The 18,676-nt window shown below is 46.8% G+C and overlaps 2 protein-coding genes across 7 annotated transcripts in view; one reads left to right on the plus strand and one right to left on the minus strand.

Annotated features, from left to right (window-relative positions):
* TSTD2 (thiosulfate sulfurtransferase like domain containing 2) overlaps positions 1-18,676 on the plus strand; it is a 32,392-nt gene that overhangs the window by 12,645 nt on the left and 1,071 nt on the right. For 3 of the 5 annotated variants that reach the window (XM_046023320.1, XM_046023319.1, XM_046023321.1), the window contains exons 5-10: positions 1,663-1,788; positions 2,684-2,789; positions 6,026-6,144; positions 6,640-6,798; positions 7,272-7,410; positions 9,840-12,267. In XM_046023320.1, the coding sequence (XP_045879276.1) occupies positions 1,663-1,788; positions 2,684-2,789; positions 6,026-6,144; positions 6,640-6,798; positions 7,272-7,410; positions 9,840-10,174 (984 nt within the window). In that variant the 3' untranslated portion in view covers positions 10,175-12,267. Of the gene's footprint in view, positions 1-1,662; positions 1,789-2,683; positions 2,790-6,025; positions 6,145-6,639; positions 6,799-7,271; positions 7,411-9,839; positions 12,268-18,676 lie in introns of those variants that run through there. The other 2 variants (XR_006820849.1, XM_046023322.1) reach the window with 1 other exon arrangement.
* Positions 11,129-18,676, minus strand: part of TMOD1 (tropomodulin 1) — an 84,101-nt gene continuing 76,553 nt past the window's right edge. For both annotated transcript variants that reach the window (XM_046023323.1, XM_046023324.1), the window contains exon 10: positions 11,129-12,715. In XM_046023323.1, coding sequence (XP_045879279.1) covers positions 12,651-12,715 — 65 coding nt within the window. In that variant the 3' untranslated portion in view covers positions 11,129-12,650. The remainder of the gene's footprint in view (positions 12,716-18,676) is intronic.

The following is an 18,676-nucleotide window of genomic DNA, read 5'->3' on the forward strand; positions in this document are numbered from 1 at the left end:
ATTATGATACCTACCTTACAGGATTATAATATAAAGTTCATATATCATAGTAGGTGCTCGATAAATGCTAACCATTGCTCTCCATCCCTGAGGTATGAGGCCTTCCTCACCAGGGAGCCGCTCTGAAGCTTTGTCTTGAACAATCTTCGGGATTGAAAGGCCAGTAGTGTATGAGTTTAGAGATTGCTCTGCCCCAGCTAAACAGGGATTAGGTGTGCTGGTCCTTTATTTGGGTTTTGAGATTAAAACAACATAGGAAAGAATCTACTAGCCTATTCTAAAGACAGCTCCATAGAAGAATGTACTTTATTTGCCACAGTCAAAGACAGTTTTAGAGTAGACTTCCTGACACATTGGTTCTATTTTTCTGTGTAAGCCCTTGAAAAAGTATTAGTTGGTTGGTGGGAGAGTAGTCTATACAGCAGGGATGGCATATTCCTTCTGCTTTCCTCTCTCATGGCCGGAACAGGCTTTATCAGATTGCAGTACTTTCCCAAGGAGCCTGGATGGGATCCAGAATCCTCATCGTGGAACTCTGGCTAGCCACTACTGATGAGTTGGCACTGGCTTATGAAATGAATCCCATTTATATCCGGGCCCTAAAGAGTCAAGTGAGGCAACAAATAAAATGATGTCTTCTCTGGGCCCTGAAAAAGGACAGCTTTTACATTTTTCAAATCCTAATGCATTGGTAGGTATCACTGTCGTATCAATGGTAGTAATAATAATAGAGGACCTCTCTCTCCATAGAGTACACCATGATCCTAGAGTATCATGCTTTGTCTCTAGCACTTTGCTCTAGAGAGCTCAGCTCCTTCTAAAGAGGACCCAGCTTTAAACTCATCCACAGGGTTTTATAGTACCAAGACAACTAACTTTGCAGGCCTCCCTAAGCATTGTCTCTTAAGGGAGGGCCTTAACCCTGGTTCTAAAGTCCCCCAGTCACTGAAGCATTTCAAAGAAACTACATGTTTGAGAAGCCAAAAAGCTTCCGAAATGGGTATACATTCATTCGTTCAACAAATATGACTTGGGTATCTACTTGGCAGGCACTGTTCTAAGCACTGATGCAGCAGTGAACAACAGAGACACAGACCCCTTATGGAACTGGCATTCCAGTGGGTGGGTTTGGGGTCATGTGCGTCCCCCCAAATGCTGTGCAGACGTGCACTCACATGCATTCCTTGCTCTCAGCTGTGCTCTGACTTGGGTAATATCTCCTCAGCAGTCATTTTCATTATTGGTTCTCTTCTGTCTCAGTTTTAGCAAGGTGAAGAAATTGGGGTTCAGAGAAGTAAGTTAATTTTCTCAGGGCCACACAGCAAGTAAGTGGCAAAACTGAGTTTTGATCCTCGATCTGCTGACCTGGATTTAGGTTAAGCTTGAAATTTATTTCTTTGGTCATTGGACAGCAAATGGGGCTTTCCAGAACTTTCACTCAATCCATTCTTTGTCCAGTGCACATCTATTAAGTACCTTGTCTGAATTGTGGGCAGTGCCATTTTAGAAAGCTACAAGTATCCTCATGTGGTAACACTTTTATTGTGTCTCTGCTTTTTTTGTTAACCTCATGGACACACATAACCCTGTTCTGGCCCGGGAAGATTTAAACTAAGCTAGGAACAGGCTGCATTCCCCTTCTCTCACTGCCTTGTGTCCCAGGTTCGAATTGCTACAGAAGGAATCAATGGGACAGTTGGTGGAAGCAAACTCGCCACCAGACTCTACGTGGAAGTCATGCTTTCCTGCCCATTGTTTAAGGATTATATGTGTAAGGATGATTTTAAGGTAAGAGAAATTGAAAATAAAATGGATTTAGAGTCATTGCCTTCTGCCTCACTGCCTCTTCATGCTCTAGGCGCTGAAGAGGAGAGTGTACGGAGACGGAAGCAGTGCAAGATAAACACCCTTCCCCTAGCAGGCTGCGAGGCCGTGCGGTCAAAGCATCCGCATCCAGTTCTTTACGAAGCTACCATGTGGTCTCGGGCAAGTTAGTGCCCTCTTGGATCTCAGTCTCCCTTCTTGTAGAATAAGGACAGGACAGTTTGCACAGCCTCACTCTAATTTTAGTATATGTGCTGCCGAAGCGAGCAGCACAATCTCACTCTAAACTTAGATGACATTTGCTCACTTGAGGGACCACCTGGCTATTTTAGGGCATCACTCTGTTTTTAGTAAACTTGGAATTACAAGACCAGCACTTCATGCCACATGTGGGATAAAGCTGCTGCTGTCACAGCTGAGCTCCTTTGAGTCACCTTGTGCTTGGTAGGCTTGGTAGGTGATAAAGGTGGGGAATGCCTTACCTAGGGTTAGTGCTGGTGGTGGCAGGGAGAGAAAGATCATTGCTCCAGAGCAAAAGCTAGGATGTAATCTCACATAACGAAATCACTCAGTGTTGTTTCAGTTTTATAGTTAAATGCTTATAGCCATAGAAACACTTTTTCAATTTAACATTTCTGTATGTGGAATGTATGCAATAAATATTTATTAGTGTTGAATTATCTGAAACATTTTAGGCCCTGACTCCCTTTCCCCGTTAAGCATTAATTCTTACTTTGAGGTTTCTTAAGACTTGAGCTATCGTATTATTACACAACAGATAGAATTCTTATATTTGGCACTTGTCTTATACCTGGAGATGGGAGAGTAAGACTGTTCTGTTTTGCTTCTCATTGGCTAGACCAGCAAAGGAGGGGCTTGCTGTTTTCCAGAATTGCGTGTTGGTGTATTTGAAGAAATTGTGCCCATGGGGATCAGTCCCAATAAGATCTCCTACAAGAAGCCCGGTATGCTTGATTTTAGAAGAAAAATTTTGCTTTTCTGCAGAGGGACAAAACTTGATATAGAAACAAATGTGGAAGTCAGACACGCTGATCGACAGTCGCCTCTTTAAAATAGCTTTGGGCTATGGAATTTAAGAAACAAAGAAAAAAAGAGACAAAAAACCAGATTCTTAGGTACTGAGAAGAACTGGTGCTTTCCAGAGGGAAGGTGGGTGAAGTAAATGAAGGGGGTTAAGAGTACACTTGTCATGATAAGCACCAAGTACTGTGCAGAACTGTTTAATCGTTACACATCTGAAGCTAATATAACAATGTATGTTAATTATACTTATAAAAAAATAGCTCTGGAATAGCTAGCTTGTGGGTTATTCAGTGTTTAAACTGGTCTTCTCTTTGGTGCTATGGTAATTGAAGACTAACCCCTTAGAATGCTTTTTCTTCTTGATGATTTGGCAAGAAGTTGTTTTCTTGTTCCAAAGATAGCAACCTAGGAAGAATGTAATTATTACTGGTAAATCGTTCATCAACTGAATAACGCGTAGGCCTTTTGCTACAGGAAGCAAGTGGCTTTCAAATCCAGAGCAGTTTGTTTGCAAGTATGCTAGAATGTTCTCTTCCTCTTTTTCCCTGTGGTTATCATAGATGGTTGAAAGACATTTGTTTGGTGGGTTTTTTGTTTTTGTTTTGCTTTTTACTATGAAAATTTCAAATGCTAAAAAAAAGTACAGAAAAGAATACAGTGAACTCAGGTACCTGTCATATAGCTTCAGCAATTATTCGTCAACTTTCTTCTATAGCCTGTGCCCTTCCCCCATCCTGGATCATTTTGAAGGGAATCCCAGTGTCATGTCATTACATTCATAAATATTTTAGTAGACACCTCTAAAAGATAAATGTTTAAGAAAAATAATTTTAAAGCCATTATTACATTTAAATAAAACATCGTAATAATAATTTCTTAATATTATCAAATATTTAGCCAGTGCTTAAAATTGACTAAACCAGCAAAGGAGGAGCTTGCTGTTCTCCAGAATTGTGTGTCAATGTATGTGAAGAAATCGTACCCATGGGGAGCTCATAATTTTTTTAGTTGTTTTTATTGGGATTCAAGTAAGGTCCACTCACTGTGATGGATTCCCTGTGTCTCTTTAAGTCTCTTAACCTGTACACTTGCCTCCCTTTTTTTATCCGCCCGTTGTTTAGTTTTTGAAGAAACTAGGTCGTTTTGTCTATAGAGATTCCCACAGTCTGGCTAAAGCTGCTTGCATCTCCTCTGTCCTCTGTGTTTCCTACAGAGTGGTAGTTAGCTTTAGAGCAGTGCTAATAGAAATGTAATGTGAGGCACATATGTAATTTTATGTTTTTTAGTAGTCACATTTTAAAAGTAAAAGGAAACAAGTGAAATTCATTTTAATAATATGCTTCAATGCAATGTAGGCAAAATATTTTCACATGTAATCAATGTAAAAAATTACTGTTGAGATAGTTTACCTTTTTTTGCTTACTAAGTACTTGAAATCCTGGCTCTGTGTCACTCTTATTCTAGCACATCTCTGGCCACGTTTCAAGAGCCTGACATCCCCATGTGGCTGGTGGCTAGTTAGACACCTCAGATCCAGAGACTTGGTTAGATTCAGATTTAACTCCCCCCCCCCCCCCCCCCCCCCCCCCCCCGCCAAGACTGCCTAACAGGTAGTATTGTCTGTCCTCTTTCCTCAGGAAGCACAAAATTCTGGCTGTCTCTGCTCACTTCCTAATATGTAGGGATTTAAAAGAATGCTAGAGGTTAAGCCAGAAGGAAATGGGAGTAGGATACAAATATCCAGGAAAAGAGACTCGTGCAGGAGGAGGGAAGGGCCCAAAAGGCTGTGTCTGCACAGTGTCCCAACCTCAGCAAGATGACTGAAGAGCTCCTTCTTGGTGCTACAGGCCATTGCTTGGGAGGTTAGGGGACAGTGGGCTCCATGCCATGCTGGGCTGCTTGGATTTAAGCCACGTGGTGTGAAGGCAGCTCTTGTAAACATGTCTCTCTGAGTTCCTGTCCAGTCGGCCTTCGCAAGGCCAGGAGAGCAGCAGTGGGGAGCAGGTTGGGGTCCCCGTGGCACCCTGTCAGTAAAAGTCTTAGCAGATTTCCATGCTTCTCATCCCAGTTCTGAGCCTCCCTTTGCATCCCTTTGTTTTGGAAACCATGTAATTAGGTGGTAAGAATGAGTAAATTCTGGCCCCATTACATTCGCCTTATAATTCTGGGTTGGGCAAGTAGGATTCCAGAGTTCTTGGCCATGCACTGGGGTCTCTAGCCCCACCTGGGTACTCAGCAGCTTCAGGTGGTTGTTGGGGTTCCCCTCTGAGCAGAATGAGGCTCCTTTGGTGCCTTCAGGCTCTACCAAGAGTGGTTGGTGATTGCTATCCCCAGAGCCCCTGTCCTTGAGAGGGGGTTACTGCCCATTGCCAAATTCACCAGAAGTTCTTCACAATCGACCAGAATGTCTGGATCTCCAAAGATACAGGAATATTTCTATTCTGGAGAGTCCAGAAGGCCAGGTACAGACTGAGGTGCTCTCCTTTTAGTCTCCTTGGATTTGACTTATTTTGTTCCTCTCCTTTCTCTCCTGCCCGCTTTAGCTTTTCCCTCCTCTCCCTCCTGCCCTATTCTCTCATGTCCCTCCTGCCGTCAGCCCCTCCCACCCTTTCTCTTTCACTCATGGACAAAGACTTAGAAATTCTTCTTACCCTTTTATATTTTTAAAGAACAGTCCAACTTTATTCCACAAATTTATACTCTCAGCTGCCTGTCAAGGGTCTTAGCCTTGAACTTGGGCTTGCCTTTGTTACAGTCAAAGCCTATCGTCAAGCACATACATGCCCAGTCCCCTCCCTGTACAATGAAGATAGAACACTGGCCATGTGATGGACCAGCAAACCCACATGGCAGTTTAGAGCCTAACTGTCTGGCCTTTATCACTGTGTTAGACCAAGTATGAGAATGGAAAATTCTTTGACTAATCATTTCTAAACCTCCAGGTCTCCATAGTGCTTATCTTTGGAAGAAGGAAAGTGAGGATATCTGGAATCACTGAATAATTTCATCATGGTCATCAGTGTTTTTTTCAGACACAATTGCAATTATGAATAACGGTTTGGGTGGAAGGAAACAGAGCAGCATCTAAGTCATTAGGCAGGGCTAGCTGTGATTGGATTTTGTTTTTGTCTTAAGTAAATTTTTGGTTTGGTTTTAGGAATCCATTTATCCCCAGGTGAATTTCATAAAGAAGTAGAAAAATTTTTGTCTCAGGCAAATGAAGAACCAAGTGATACTATCTTACTGGACTGCAGAAACTTCTATGAAAGCAAAATAGTAAGTAAGGACCAGAAGTGAGGTCTGTGAAGTGGTAGGTCTCCCCCTTCCCACATCATGGCACATTTGCCAAGTGATGCCGTGTATGCCCACCTGTGGCCAAGTCACCCAGATCTCCCCCCACTACTAGCAGCTTCAGAGAAAACCCAAGCCTTTGAACTCAGGATCTGCTGAGAAAGTCTAAGAAAAGAGGAATGAAAGACATCTTGGCACATAATGTACTTCATGGCTCCCATGTGCCTACCTTTGACATGTGTCGAAGATCCTGTAAAGCTGGCTTTGGGCAGCCTGTCCATTTCCCCTGAGGACTCTAGGAAAGATGACCCATAGCTCACCAGCCTTGTTTCTGAGTTCCAGATCTTGAAGTTGAAAGGTCAGTGTAGGATGAGAATAGCAACTAGTCAGTGCTCCCTTGTCTCTGAGTGGGGTCAACAAACCTTTTGTTCTTGCTGGGTATGTTTTTCTGATAATTTCCCTTCTGCTTCTGTATTGTAGGGACGATTCCAGGGCTGCTTAGCCCCAGACATCAGGAAATTCAGTTACTTCCCTAGCTACATCGACAAAAATCTGGAACTTTTCCAGGGGAAGAAGGTGCTGATGTACTGCACTGGGGGCATCCGTTGTGAGCGGGGTTCAGCCTACCTCAAGGCCAAGGTGAGTTAACACCCTTGGGGGCGATGTGGGTATGGGAGTAAGGAAGGTTCCACCAACAGCATGCGCTGAGCTTTCCACCCCCACCTTCAGTCCTCCTCCCACCCCCGGCCTGCCAGGGATTTCTTTTTCCCTTGAATGGTTCCAGCACAGAGTTTGTAGGTATAAAACCTGAAGTTCTTGCATCTCAAGATGTGGGAGATCACTTCACGGTCTTAGAGGCTCCTCAAGTACAGAAGGGAAAGCTTAGTTAACCTCTCCCTTTTCCTAATCTGTATGCTTGATCCTGAGAAGAACAAATTCCCATTACATGTTCCAACAGGTGTCTTTCTATATTTAGGGGTGAGCAAAAATAGCTGGGCTCCCCAGGATCTAGTGAAGGCCCTGACTGCCGTCATCAACTGCCGCTGGTCTCTGCAGCTTCTTACCGGTCTTGGCCTGTCTCCTCAAATTTCCTCCTGTTTTTCCTCACACAGGGTGTGTGCCAGGAAGTGTTCCAGCTCAAAGGGGGTATCCACAAGTACCTGGAGGAGTTTCCCGATGGTTTCTACAAAGGGAAGTTGTTTGTTTTTGATGAGCGCTATGCCTTATCCTACAACAGTGATACAGTGTCAGGTAGGTCAGCACAGGCTGGGCCCTAAACTCACCATCAGGCACGTTCTCTGTTTGAACCCTTCTGGAAGGCAGACCAGTACTGGTCATGTGAAGAAGAAAACAGGGAAAAGAAGTAACGTAGTATGACCAAATTCCCAGCAGAGTTGGCAATGTAACAGTGAAACAGACAGAACTCTGGATCAGAAATCAGGAGGCCTGGCCTGGGTCCTGGCTTCCCCGTTTGCCAGTTAGGCGAGTCTTTTACAGGAGGGATGAGGTCACTTGCTCTGCCTTCATGCTGGGAATTGAATAGGCTAAAACAAGGGGTTGTAGAATTTGGCGGTTCTGTGTGAATTTGGATGGGAAAATAAATATATCTTTATTTTCCCCACACTACAGTAAATGTAGCACTTCCTGTGATTGTTAATGTCAGCAACAAATCAATATTAGATGCACCAGTGACTTCGCCATCAACAGAAACCACGGTAGTTTCATGTATTAGAGTTGCTGCAGACTTCTCCCAATAGCATTTACGCTCATCATTGTCTCAGAGTGGAAGTAGTTATTAGCCCCCACCCCTGCCTTATTTATTCAATGTCTTAATAAATATCTTACCTATATCATAGATTCCTAAAAATGTTTTGATATATTGTATTTCTATATAATTGGCTTCCTTTGTAATCCTGTGTATTTTATTTTAAGAACCTCCAGTTCATGTGGTCTGTAGACACATGTGGTAGGTCAGGTACTTCTCAATGGTGGCTGGGGCATTCCAAGGTGGGAGCTGAACCCAGGGCCAAGCCCAGAGGCAAGGGTGGCCACGGAGGGTGTGAGCTCAAGAGGCCTGTGCTTTGACTGCAGTTTTAAGTCCTCACCGATGTGGGGGTACCAGATGAGGTCAGTAAAAGGACGATGGAAATAATCCTTAAGAAAGTGGCTCTTGCCCCTGGATGCCATAAACAGGAAAGGTCCTAGGCAGACAACCCTAGTGGCTGCTGTTAACTTTCTAGAACTCCTGTGATCAGGGACTAAGATTGAATCACCACTGTGATAATGAATAAGATTTAAGTATGATTGCCTTCTCCCCTTTCTTCTTGATCTTTTTATTAATTTTAATGATCTTGTAATTGTGTCTCGAAAGCTACTCAAAATCTGTTTTGGAGCTAGATGAAGTATAAATTATAAATAAATAGAAATAGTGGATTTGCGAAATGTTACTGAGGATGTGTTGGCAGGATTTGCAGTCAAATGCTCTACCCCTGAGCTATACCCCCTGTTGGCAGGATTTGATGGGTACTTGGATGTGAGTGTGAAGGCAAGAGGGAAGGCCCAAAGGTAGTTTAGATAAAACTAGTTGAGGAGACTTGAAGAATGATGTTTTTGTCATTGCTAACAAAGTCGCCTGGGAAAAATGGGCTGAGAAAATAGATAATGGGAGTTTTTCTTAGGAATCAGGTGGTCAGGAATTCATTAGCAAAAGCAGGAGAACCTCAGGCTTGGGGAGGAGGGGCGTGGACTGTAGGAGCTGAATATAGGTGTGGCGTCATTTGTATTCACAGATGCTGTCTCCCATGAGAAAGGGGAATGAACTACAGGATCATTGAACTAAGGGGTAGTTGACCAGCTTTGGAATGAAGAATATTGACATGTGACTGATCTGTTGCTTACACTAACAATCAAAGGAAGTGCTACATTTGGTGTGGGATGGTGAAAATAAAGATAATTATTTTCCCATCCATATTCACACAGAACCATCAATTCTGCAACTTCTGGTTAAGACCCTTGTTTCCTGTTTTCTAATAGGAAAAAGAAAAAAATGAGTCACAGAATGTTGCAGTCAGGAAGACAGTTCCCAGGGGTGCCTGGGTGGCTCAGTGGGTTAAAGCTCTGCCTTCAGCTCAGGTCTCCATCTCAGGGTCCTGGGATCAAGCACCGCGTCAGGCTCTGCTCGGCAGGGAGCCTGCTTCCCCTCCTCTCTCTCTGCCTGCCTCTCTGCCTACTTGTGATCTCTGTCAAATACATAAATAAAATCTTTTTTTTTTTTTAATATTTTATTTATTTGACAGAGAGAAATCACAGCTAGGCAGAGAGAGAAGAGGAAGCAGGCTCCCTGCTGAGCAGAGAGCCCGATGTGGGGCTCGATCCCAGGACCCTGGGATCATGACCGAGCTGAAGGCAGAGGTTTTAACTCACTGAGCCACCCAGGTGCCCCCATAAATAAAATCTTAAAAAAAAAAAAAAAAAAAAGGAAGACAGTTCCCAGATGACTCCCCCACCCCCAAATATTGGGGGCGAGGACAGGAGACTTACTTTTTAGAAACCTTCCCAGGCCTAATGGGGTATATTAGCTCATGTGCTAAGAGTTACCTTTAGGACGTGGAGAAGCGCCTGTCTACATGTGTACCTGTGTATGTATGTGTCTGGAACTAGGGCTTTTCTTTTTTCCCCAGAATGTTCATACTGTGGAGCCCCATGGGACCAGTATAAACTTTGCTCAACTCCCCAGTGCCGCCAGCTCATCTTGACCTGCCCTGCTTGCCAACGACAAGGATTCATAGCCTGTTGTGTCACATGTCAAGACAAAGGGAGGAGTTTGGCTTTGAGTCCCACCCAGAACAGCTTTAAAGAGGAATGTGAGTGTACTGCCCGACGGCCACGCATACCCAGCGAGCTGCCACGGCAGGTGCGGCTCCCCGTGAGCCCCGAGCCGAGGCCGGATATTGGTGAGGATGGGCCACGCGTATGTGAGCAGAAGCAGCACTTCCCCAGGCCTGCACAAAGCTAGTTAACAGTGACTACACATTGGAAAATATCAGAGCTGCAGCAGCCTAAAAATTTGAACTTGAATGCTGGTTATGCCAGCATCGTAAACTGGGTACCATATCGGCCACCTAAGCTTCAGAGGGGTCGGGAAGAGGGGTAGGGTGCTGACCACTTACCTGAGACATTTGACTCAGAAGATGCCAGAACACAGGAAAAGGTGAGCTGTGTAGGATCCCAGCGCTGCTGGGGGAGAGAGCCTTGAGCCTAGTGACCAGGGCATGCCCTTTCTGTGCCATGCAGCAGGCTGGTAATAGTCATTTGTCTCATCAGCAGACCTGTTGATCCTGGTGGCAAAAGCATGAAAGCGATGGCCTTGGAGGGGGACTTCTTGGAAGTAGGCCATTCCTGCTACCTACCATCACCTACCATCCACTCCTACCCTCATCCCTAAATCAGGATCTGCAGATTAGGGCATTTGATTGGCCTTCTGGTTTTCTAAATAGTTTTAGTGGAATAGCCATACCCGTTCATTTGCATATGATCTGTGGCAGAATTAAGTAGTTACAACAGAGACCATATGGCCTACAAAGCCAAAAACATTTGCGATCTGGCCCCTTTATGGAAAAAAATCGCCATCCCCTGGTCAAAACCCAACAGCTCACCTGATGGAGCAGGTGATCTGAAAGGTGGCCCACCTTCATTGTTTGATTGATTCAGTTTCTGTGAGAGATATCCCCCTAAGAGTCCCTGTTTCCCCCCAGTACCCACACTCTTAGCTTTTAAGTACAGTCTTTGAGAGATTGATATTAGCTTGAGGACCCTGATGTTTGGGCAGTTTGGATGTGAACGTGCCGGGATATAAACACATTCGGAGTGAGGCCATTCGGCACTGCTGGGGTAGTCTCCCAGCCTCTGGCCAATGTGTCAGGCGCATGTCCGTGTCACACAAGCCACAAGAAACACATACACGACCATCCATAGACCAACAGATTTAATATTATATTGCAGTTTCCAGTGATGCAGAATGCAGCCACAGTTGTATTTCAAGAAGCCTAGCGGGGCTGGCCTTCCCAGCAGCGTGGTGCCACTCCCGGCCTTCCCGCAGCCTCAGTAGACACTCTTCCATCTCGGGGAGGCCCTGGCTGCACCTCCGGTTACCCTGCACTGGCTGCGTCATTACAGTTCAGTGTGCAAGACTTTTCCTTTCCCGTCAAAAGCCTCTGCTCAGTGCTCTGCAGCTTGGTTTGCACTCGTCAGCTCTTTGGCCTGTCCTTAATCATAAGATTTGCTGAATCACTCAGGAAAATAACTCCCAAGCAACAGACATGCTAGTTTAACTGGCACTGTGGTATATTAAAAGGCACAAGGGCATAGTGGCTTAACATTTTTGCTGGATCCCAAGAGATGCACATGATGTTAAAAAGGGATTTGGCAGAAACACCATAATTACATTTTCAGAATAATCATCTTGGGATGGTTTGGCCAGGGTTTCCTAATTCTTTAATATCTGGATTTTCTTCACCGTTGGCCTTCAGAGGCTTTCTTTACAGGCATGAGATCAGTGGTGACTTGTCTAATGAGTGTCGTTGACACATGGTTGAAGTCTGTAAGCATAGCCGCGATGGACTAGAAATTTCTCTAGTGTTTTACCTCACGTTAGCCATCGGACCACCGTGCAATGTGGAAGGGTGTTTTCAAGTATTTGGCCATAGGTTTCACATCGTTGCGGTTGACATTCAGTAAGGAAAAAATTCCGATTCCAATATCAAATTGTAAATAAATCCCAGATGTTCGTAAAGAACACTCAGGGAAATGTTTGTTGCCTGGGATTGGTAAAGAAAGGATGGTTTTTGAAACCTGAAATTTCACCATTGGCTTTTTCATCATTTCCTCGTATCCAGCAAAAGGAATCTCACGTTCCTGGATTCCTGGCAGAGCTCTGTGGCTTCAGTCTCTCTTTCTTGAAGGGTAAAATTGTGTTCCTGACCCAGTAATCAATTTGGCAACTTTAATCTTGAGGTTCTTCAAATTTAAAGGAGGGTTAATAGAGAACGATGATCTGTTTGCTAAATGCAAAAATCGAATTCATAATAAAGTATTTTATAACGCGTCTCAGCCATGCGGAAGAGTGGGCTGTTTGTTCCTGTGGTACACATGCTAAATACCCCTGAAACACCACGCAGTGAGGCCACCGAAACTGGGCTCCCAGGGCTAAGTCCTGCTGCTAGAACATCTTCAGTAAGATCTGTTGGTTTGGGGTCTTCTTAGTTTTTAAATAATAACCAGACTGAACTTCTGTGACTAAAGAAAAACTTCACATTAACCATAGTTTATAAAATTTTCAACTACAACCATTAGTTAACCTAAAACCTTAGTGCATCAAGAACTGAACCACGAAAGGGTTCTGTGCCGGCATTTTGCCTTCTGGTTTCCACTGCAGAGCACGGATGATCAGTAGGACATGTGCAGTTCAAAGGCGCCGTCCTCCCCGCCACACACTAGACGCCACTTCGGACCTTGGGAATGATGGGCCCGGTCAAGTCTGCGAGCCTCCTCTTCCTCACTGGAAAGGAATGGAGATGAGAAATAAGCCAGCTGACCCTGTGCTCCAGGAACCACCTCTGTGGCTCTGAGAAAGCCCTAGGAAGCTTCTTGCTAACTTTTCAGTTAGCAAGGTGCGATGTCTGTTGTTTCTAAAGGATGGTTATGTGCGAGCTGTGTAAGGGCCCTCGCGCTGGTCAGTGTTCCCTGAAGAGGGCCGCGTGTTGACTCATTCATAAACTACTGCTAAGCCTCTGACCACACAGGCATAAAACCCGCTTTATCTGCCTCCACTGTGTGTTTCCTTTTACACCAGAGGCCCTGCAGTTGAAGATCTTTCCTCCCGGAGGTTCAGATAAGGGCCAAAGTTCAGCTGATGGTAATGAGAGCAGGGTCTTAATCTGCTGGAATCATTTCCTGCCGCTCCTTCTGAGTTCCTGGCCTGCCTCCTGTCTTATTAAAAAAAAAGTTTCCACCCTTGAAGATTACCCTGCAGTATCTGTGTCCCCTTAGTGTTAACCTTGACATTTTCCCAGAGGCAAGACAATAGAAGCTCAAATACTGTTCACTTAACAAAGTCGTTAAATGCCATAAAGAGGAAAGCACAAGCCAGAAGGTTGCAGGCTGGAGTCGTTACATGTAGGGTGACAGAGAGGAGGAAGGGGGGCCCTGTGTTATTACACGGGAAAGTGTTTTGAAATGAATTTCAGTGTCTGCAGATGCAGACCAAGGAGCCGGCTAGATCCACCCCAAGAGAAAGGTCAAAAAATCCGGAGAACCGGTAGGTGGCAGCCAAGAAGGCTGCTGGTGGGGCGCCTGGGTGGCTCAGTGAGTTAAAGCCTCTGCCTTCGGCTCGGGTCATGATCCCAGGGTCCTGGGATCGAGCCCCGCATCAGGCTCTCTGCTCCGCGGGGAGCCTGCTTCCTCCTCGCTCTCTGCCTGCCTCTCTGCCTAGTTGTGATTTCTCTCTGTCAAATTAATAAAATACTAAAAAAAAAAGAAGAAGAAGGCTGCTGGTGGCTACGGCAGCCGAGGAAAGAAGTCTGTCTATACTTAGGTGTCTTCCATTTCCCTAGCTGAGCCAGTAGACCTGCGGCCACCAGATCGCTGTGTGCGAGCTGCACCAAGAACCTGGTCAGCTTGTGCAGGACATGGAGCATTAACAGAGCAGAAGTTCCTGGGAAGGGGTGGTATGGGGTTGTGGCTGGGAGCTGGAGCACACAGCTCACCTAGTCTGGGGCTGGAGTTCAGCCTGTCCCTGAGCTCCTACCCACCCCTCCACCCCTGTCAGAGAAGAATGAATGCAAATCGGTGGGCTGTCTTCCTGGAGAGAAGACACTGCATCCAGCCCAGGCCCTGGACACCATCAGAATGTCCAGCAGCTTGGGAGAAAAGGTCAGGGAACAAAAACCAGAACCCAAAGAGCAGAGAAGTTTTGTCCAAAGAGCAGAGAAGTTTCGTCCAAAGTGACCAGAGAGTTTACATGAGCCAGACACGTGAGTATCAGCATGTTAGCTGTGCAAGCATGCCCTGCAGGGCAGTCCTCATTACACCTCTTCTACACCCAGAATCTCACCAGAGCCCCACCACCAATTCTGGAACGTCAGCATTGTTATCTTTCCCATATTACGGAGCAGGAAAGTACGGCAGAGAGGCTACACTTCGTGCCCGAAGCAGTAAAGCTGGTACTAGACAGACCCAGGGTGTGCAGCTCATCTGGAGCCTCAGCCCAGCACCTCCCTCGGGACAATCTGGGACTGTCTTCATAGGGCCTACACAGCTGATTCTCACAAGGGCATCCACTCCTTTCCCCTGGAGAACAAAAGAGCTAGCGGCAGAATCAGGATGCGAACCTAAGTCCCCAGCCCATGGTTCAGGATACAGACAGGGATCCCAGGTTTCTTTTCCTCACCACGTGCCCTCACTGTGTACCCTGGGCAGGAGCCCCGCAGCTCCCTTAGCCTTGGCTCTCATGGGGACAGGATGGGGGAAAAGGGCCAAGGCAGCCACTTGCTTAGGTGTTATTCTTTTCCATTTTTTTAAAAAAAAGATTTTATTTATTTGAGAGAGAGAGCATGAGAGAGGAGAAGTAGACTCCCCGTGGAGCCGGGAGCCCAATGTGGGACTCGATCCTGGTACTCCGGGATCATGACCTGAGCCAAAGACAGCCGCTCAACCAACTGAGCCCCCCGGGCGCCCCTTTCTTCTCCATTTTAATGATGAAGGGAATCGAGGCCAAGAGAGGGAAGTAAGTTGGCCTAAGTCACGGGGAATAAGTGACAGAAGCAGAAGCCCAGGTCTCCCAACATCTTCCTTCAATTCAATCTGCTTTTTACTTCCATTAAAGCAAAACCCTTATCACTGCAATGGCCAGACATGTTTGCTGAGCCGGAAGGAATCTCAGGTCGTCTGGACCAACCTCTATCTGCTGCTCAAGCTCCTTCCACCACTTCCTGCCAAGCTCGAACCCCTCTATCATGTCTTTGGGAAGTATTTATTTATTTATTTTGGGGAAGCATTTTAAATTCACTTATATGTTCAATAGCATTCACCAAGTGCTATTATGTGCCAGGCACAAGGATCAGAAGTAACGATCTAGCTTAACAGGGCACCAAGCTATACCAACAGTGAGTTTGAGAACATGCTATACGTTCCCTGGTAGCTCTCAAGTATGAGTCATAATGAAGGAAGTGGTTGGAAGGACGGCAGGGAATGTGTGCACCAAGTCTGGAAGGATAAAAGGGCAGACTGAGAAGGGGAGGGGAGGGTTAGGAGTAGGGGCCCTCTACAGAGATACTTTGGCCTGGGTCATTGGGGGGCACTCAAGCTACTGGGACTGGCTGGTGCTAATACGGGGTGAGAGGATGGCTTGTCAGGGGACAGAGAAGTCCTAGCACGTCCTCACCACAAAGGGAGACGGGGGCACAGGTTCTGAGGTCTGACTGCAGCTCAAACCCCACTTGTACCCACTAACTACAGGTAACCTTACCTACTTCTCCAGACCTCCACTTCCTTCCTGCAGAGTGGGGGGTAGTAATGGGACCTCACTCAGCCGGCTGTTGGGGGCCTCACGTGGCTAAGTGAGACAGGAAGTGTTCACGGCAGCACCTGGCACTCAGGGCTGTGTACGTATCAGCTCTGACTACTGAGGGATGTGTTCAGGACTGTCACCTGAGGGATGTGGGAGCCCAGCAAGGGTACTAAGCAAAGTGACAGAACAAACTCTGGGATGGGCGCTCTGTGAGAGTTGCTGGCCGGCTCAGGACAGGAGGCGAATGTGCTGAGGGCTTGGCATGAGGCAGGGCAGCGGGGATGGCCTGGAGAGGGCTGACTGGCTGGGGTGGGAGCAGCATATAGACAGAGGCCCAGATTTCTGGCTTGGAGGCCTGTGAGGAAAGTAATACCCTTTGTATGAGTAGTTTTGGGGGATGATGGTGAAATTGATTTGGGGTGCATGGTGTCTGGGGTGCTTTTTAGAAAAGCCTTCCTTGAGAATACAGTAGAAGAGAGACTTTCCCAGGAATGGGTGTTTCCTGCTTTCAAACAGGTTAGCCCTCGTCCCCACTCCACCTCCACACATACAACAGTCTTAAGTTGGAGCCGGCAATTCTGAGTTCATTAAGTGAAGAGAGCTTTGGAGGCAGATTTACAGGACCCAAGAGCCATGCTTAGCCTCTCAGCTATAAATAGTGTAGAGGTAGGAGTCATCTGAGGTATCGCTGTGCGAAAACATAGATGGGGACCCGCGGTTCCTCCCTGACACCGCCGTGTAGCTGGCCGCTCAGTGCAAAGGATGGGAAGGACCGAAGACATGCCAGCTGGAATGGGTCCCAGCAGGCTGCACGTAAGCAGAGGCACAGGCTGACCTCTGGCCTTGGGGATCGAATAGCCCCCAAGGAAGAGCCCACCCACCCTGCAGGCAGGCAAAACCCACCACCAAGGCTGTCTGCGAGCCAGGAGCCAGCAGGGTGCAGGCTGGAGTGAGAAGGAAGCTGGAGAGTCTGGGCCCTGCCTGCAGCGAACACTGCTAACCACCACAGAGGCTAGGTGCGACCCATGGGAGGCTCTCGGTATAAAAACATATAGCTGGAAAGCACAGAAGCCTGTCTGCCGCATTGGAGCCCTGAGAGCAGGATGAAAATGCCGTGTTGGAAAGAATGGACTTTTTTTGCAGGAGAAAGCTCGTGCACTATCTGAATCAGAAGTGTTTCTTTAACAAAATTTAGCAGATGGGCACCAATTGGCCTTTAAAGCTAGAAATCCTATTTTACCCGCCAGCACTCAATATTATGTGTAATCATGTAAGCGATCCTGCTCCAATGCCTTTGGTGGGAAACTCCAAGGGAACAGCTGCACAGTCCCCTGGGCTAACCCTGAGGCCCGTTTTTATCACCTGCCAGTCCTGTCCAGGAAACTGTCAGTCTTACCTCCTACCTGCTCTCATCACCAAACTCCTGGTCCTGCCTTTGCTCATGCTGTTCCTTCTGCTTTGCATGCCCTTCCCTCCCTTCTCTGTGAGTTCCTGATTTTCCTTCTAGGTCTAACTCCCTATAACAGTCCCTCCACTCCTTTTGAATCTTTCTGTCTCTCCTAGCTGAAATACTAGGTCCTCCCACCTTGCCTTTGCCTGTGCTAGTACCCGCGCACGGAGAGCACCTGACCTCCCCCACAATCTCTCTCTTCCCTATAAGGCTGGCTAAAGGACCCCCGCCCCTCCCCTCCACCCCACCCCCAATGAGGATGCTTTGCTTAACCAGCCTCTGTCCTCTCAAGTCACTTCCTCACGCTGGGCACACTTTGCAGGCATTCTCGAATTTTCAGGCACACCTTGAGTCTTTTCTCTCCTAAAAGGCTGTAAAGGTTCTGGAGTCAAAGAACTAGCCTTTCTGCTGCCCTTTACGTCCTCTGGCACAGTCCTGGGCACACCAGAATTGCTCCCAAAATGCTGCTGTAACTAACAACGGGTGGGACTTGGCTGAGCCGCTCCCTTAGAAAGGCAGTCCACCCCCCCAGGCTTCAGTTTCCCCAAAAGGGAACTGGTGGTGGTGAGGGGGGAGTCTGAAGAGCCCTTCCAGCTCTGGCACTCTAGGACCCCGCCGTTGTAACCTCCCAAGCTGCTGGGGATAGGAGTTGCGCCTGGGTTTTGGAGGCACAAACCCTCAGGACTGGAAGAATCCTCAAGGGCCAGGTTATCCAGGCCACAGCTAATTCCGGTGGCCCTCCCCCACCACAGCACCCCTACCCCCTGGTCATCGTCCCTAGAAAAGGCCTCCAGGCCATTTTGCCACTGGAAGACAAAAGCTGGGTTGGCCCTGGGACAGGGAGCCAGGGGCACAGTTGAAGCTTCATCTAATCTGGGAGGGGAAAATGCGAGGCTATGGGTATCAGAACACAGGGCTCTGGAGGACTGGCTCTGAAGCTGGATCCCAGCCAAGCCCAGAGCATTTGGACTGTTGGCCTTCCTCCACAGCTCAGTGCAGCCCTCACCTCTGTGGTGCCATAATAATGATTCATAATTATTTGTGCTTATTTCAAATAAGGGCATGTCCGATAAACCTGGATATTAGATGCCCATTTCTTTCTTTGTTTTATGGACTTTTCTAGACCTGCAGCTGTAGAAAAAAGTGACACCTAGAGTGGGCAATGAATGAATAACTTCTGGACTATGATATCCTCCACAGTAGGAATCCATATTGCCTTATGGGACTTTGACAAATGCTTGTTAAATTGAGTAACTCAATTTAAAGTGCGTGTGAGTGCGTGCACGCGTGTGTGTGTAGCTCTGTGGTTATCTGTGCAGAGGTTCTGGGAGTACCTGCTTTGTGCACCTACACACTCCCCCCATTCTTCCAGGCCTTCCAGGTAATAACTTAGCCTCAGACTCATCACTAGAGAGTGATGTACCTGAACTTTGAGACGTGCTTCGGTATTAAACGCTTTGCATTTTACTGAGTGATAGAAACAGAAAACAAAAACCCCACGT

The sequence above is a fragment of the Meles meles genome, chromosome 11, assembly GCF_922984935.1.
Source record: "Meles meles chromosome 11, mMelMel3.1 paternal haplotype, whole genome shotgun sequence".
Lineage (NCBI taxonomy): Eukaryota > Metazoa > Chordata > Mammalia > Carnivora > Mustelidae > Meles > Meles meles.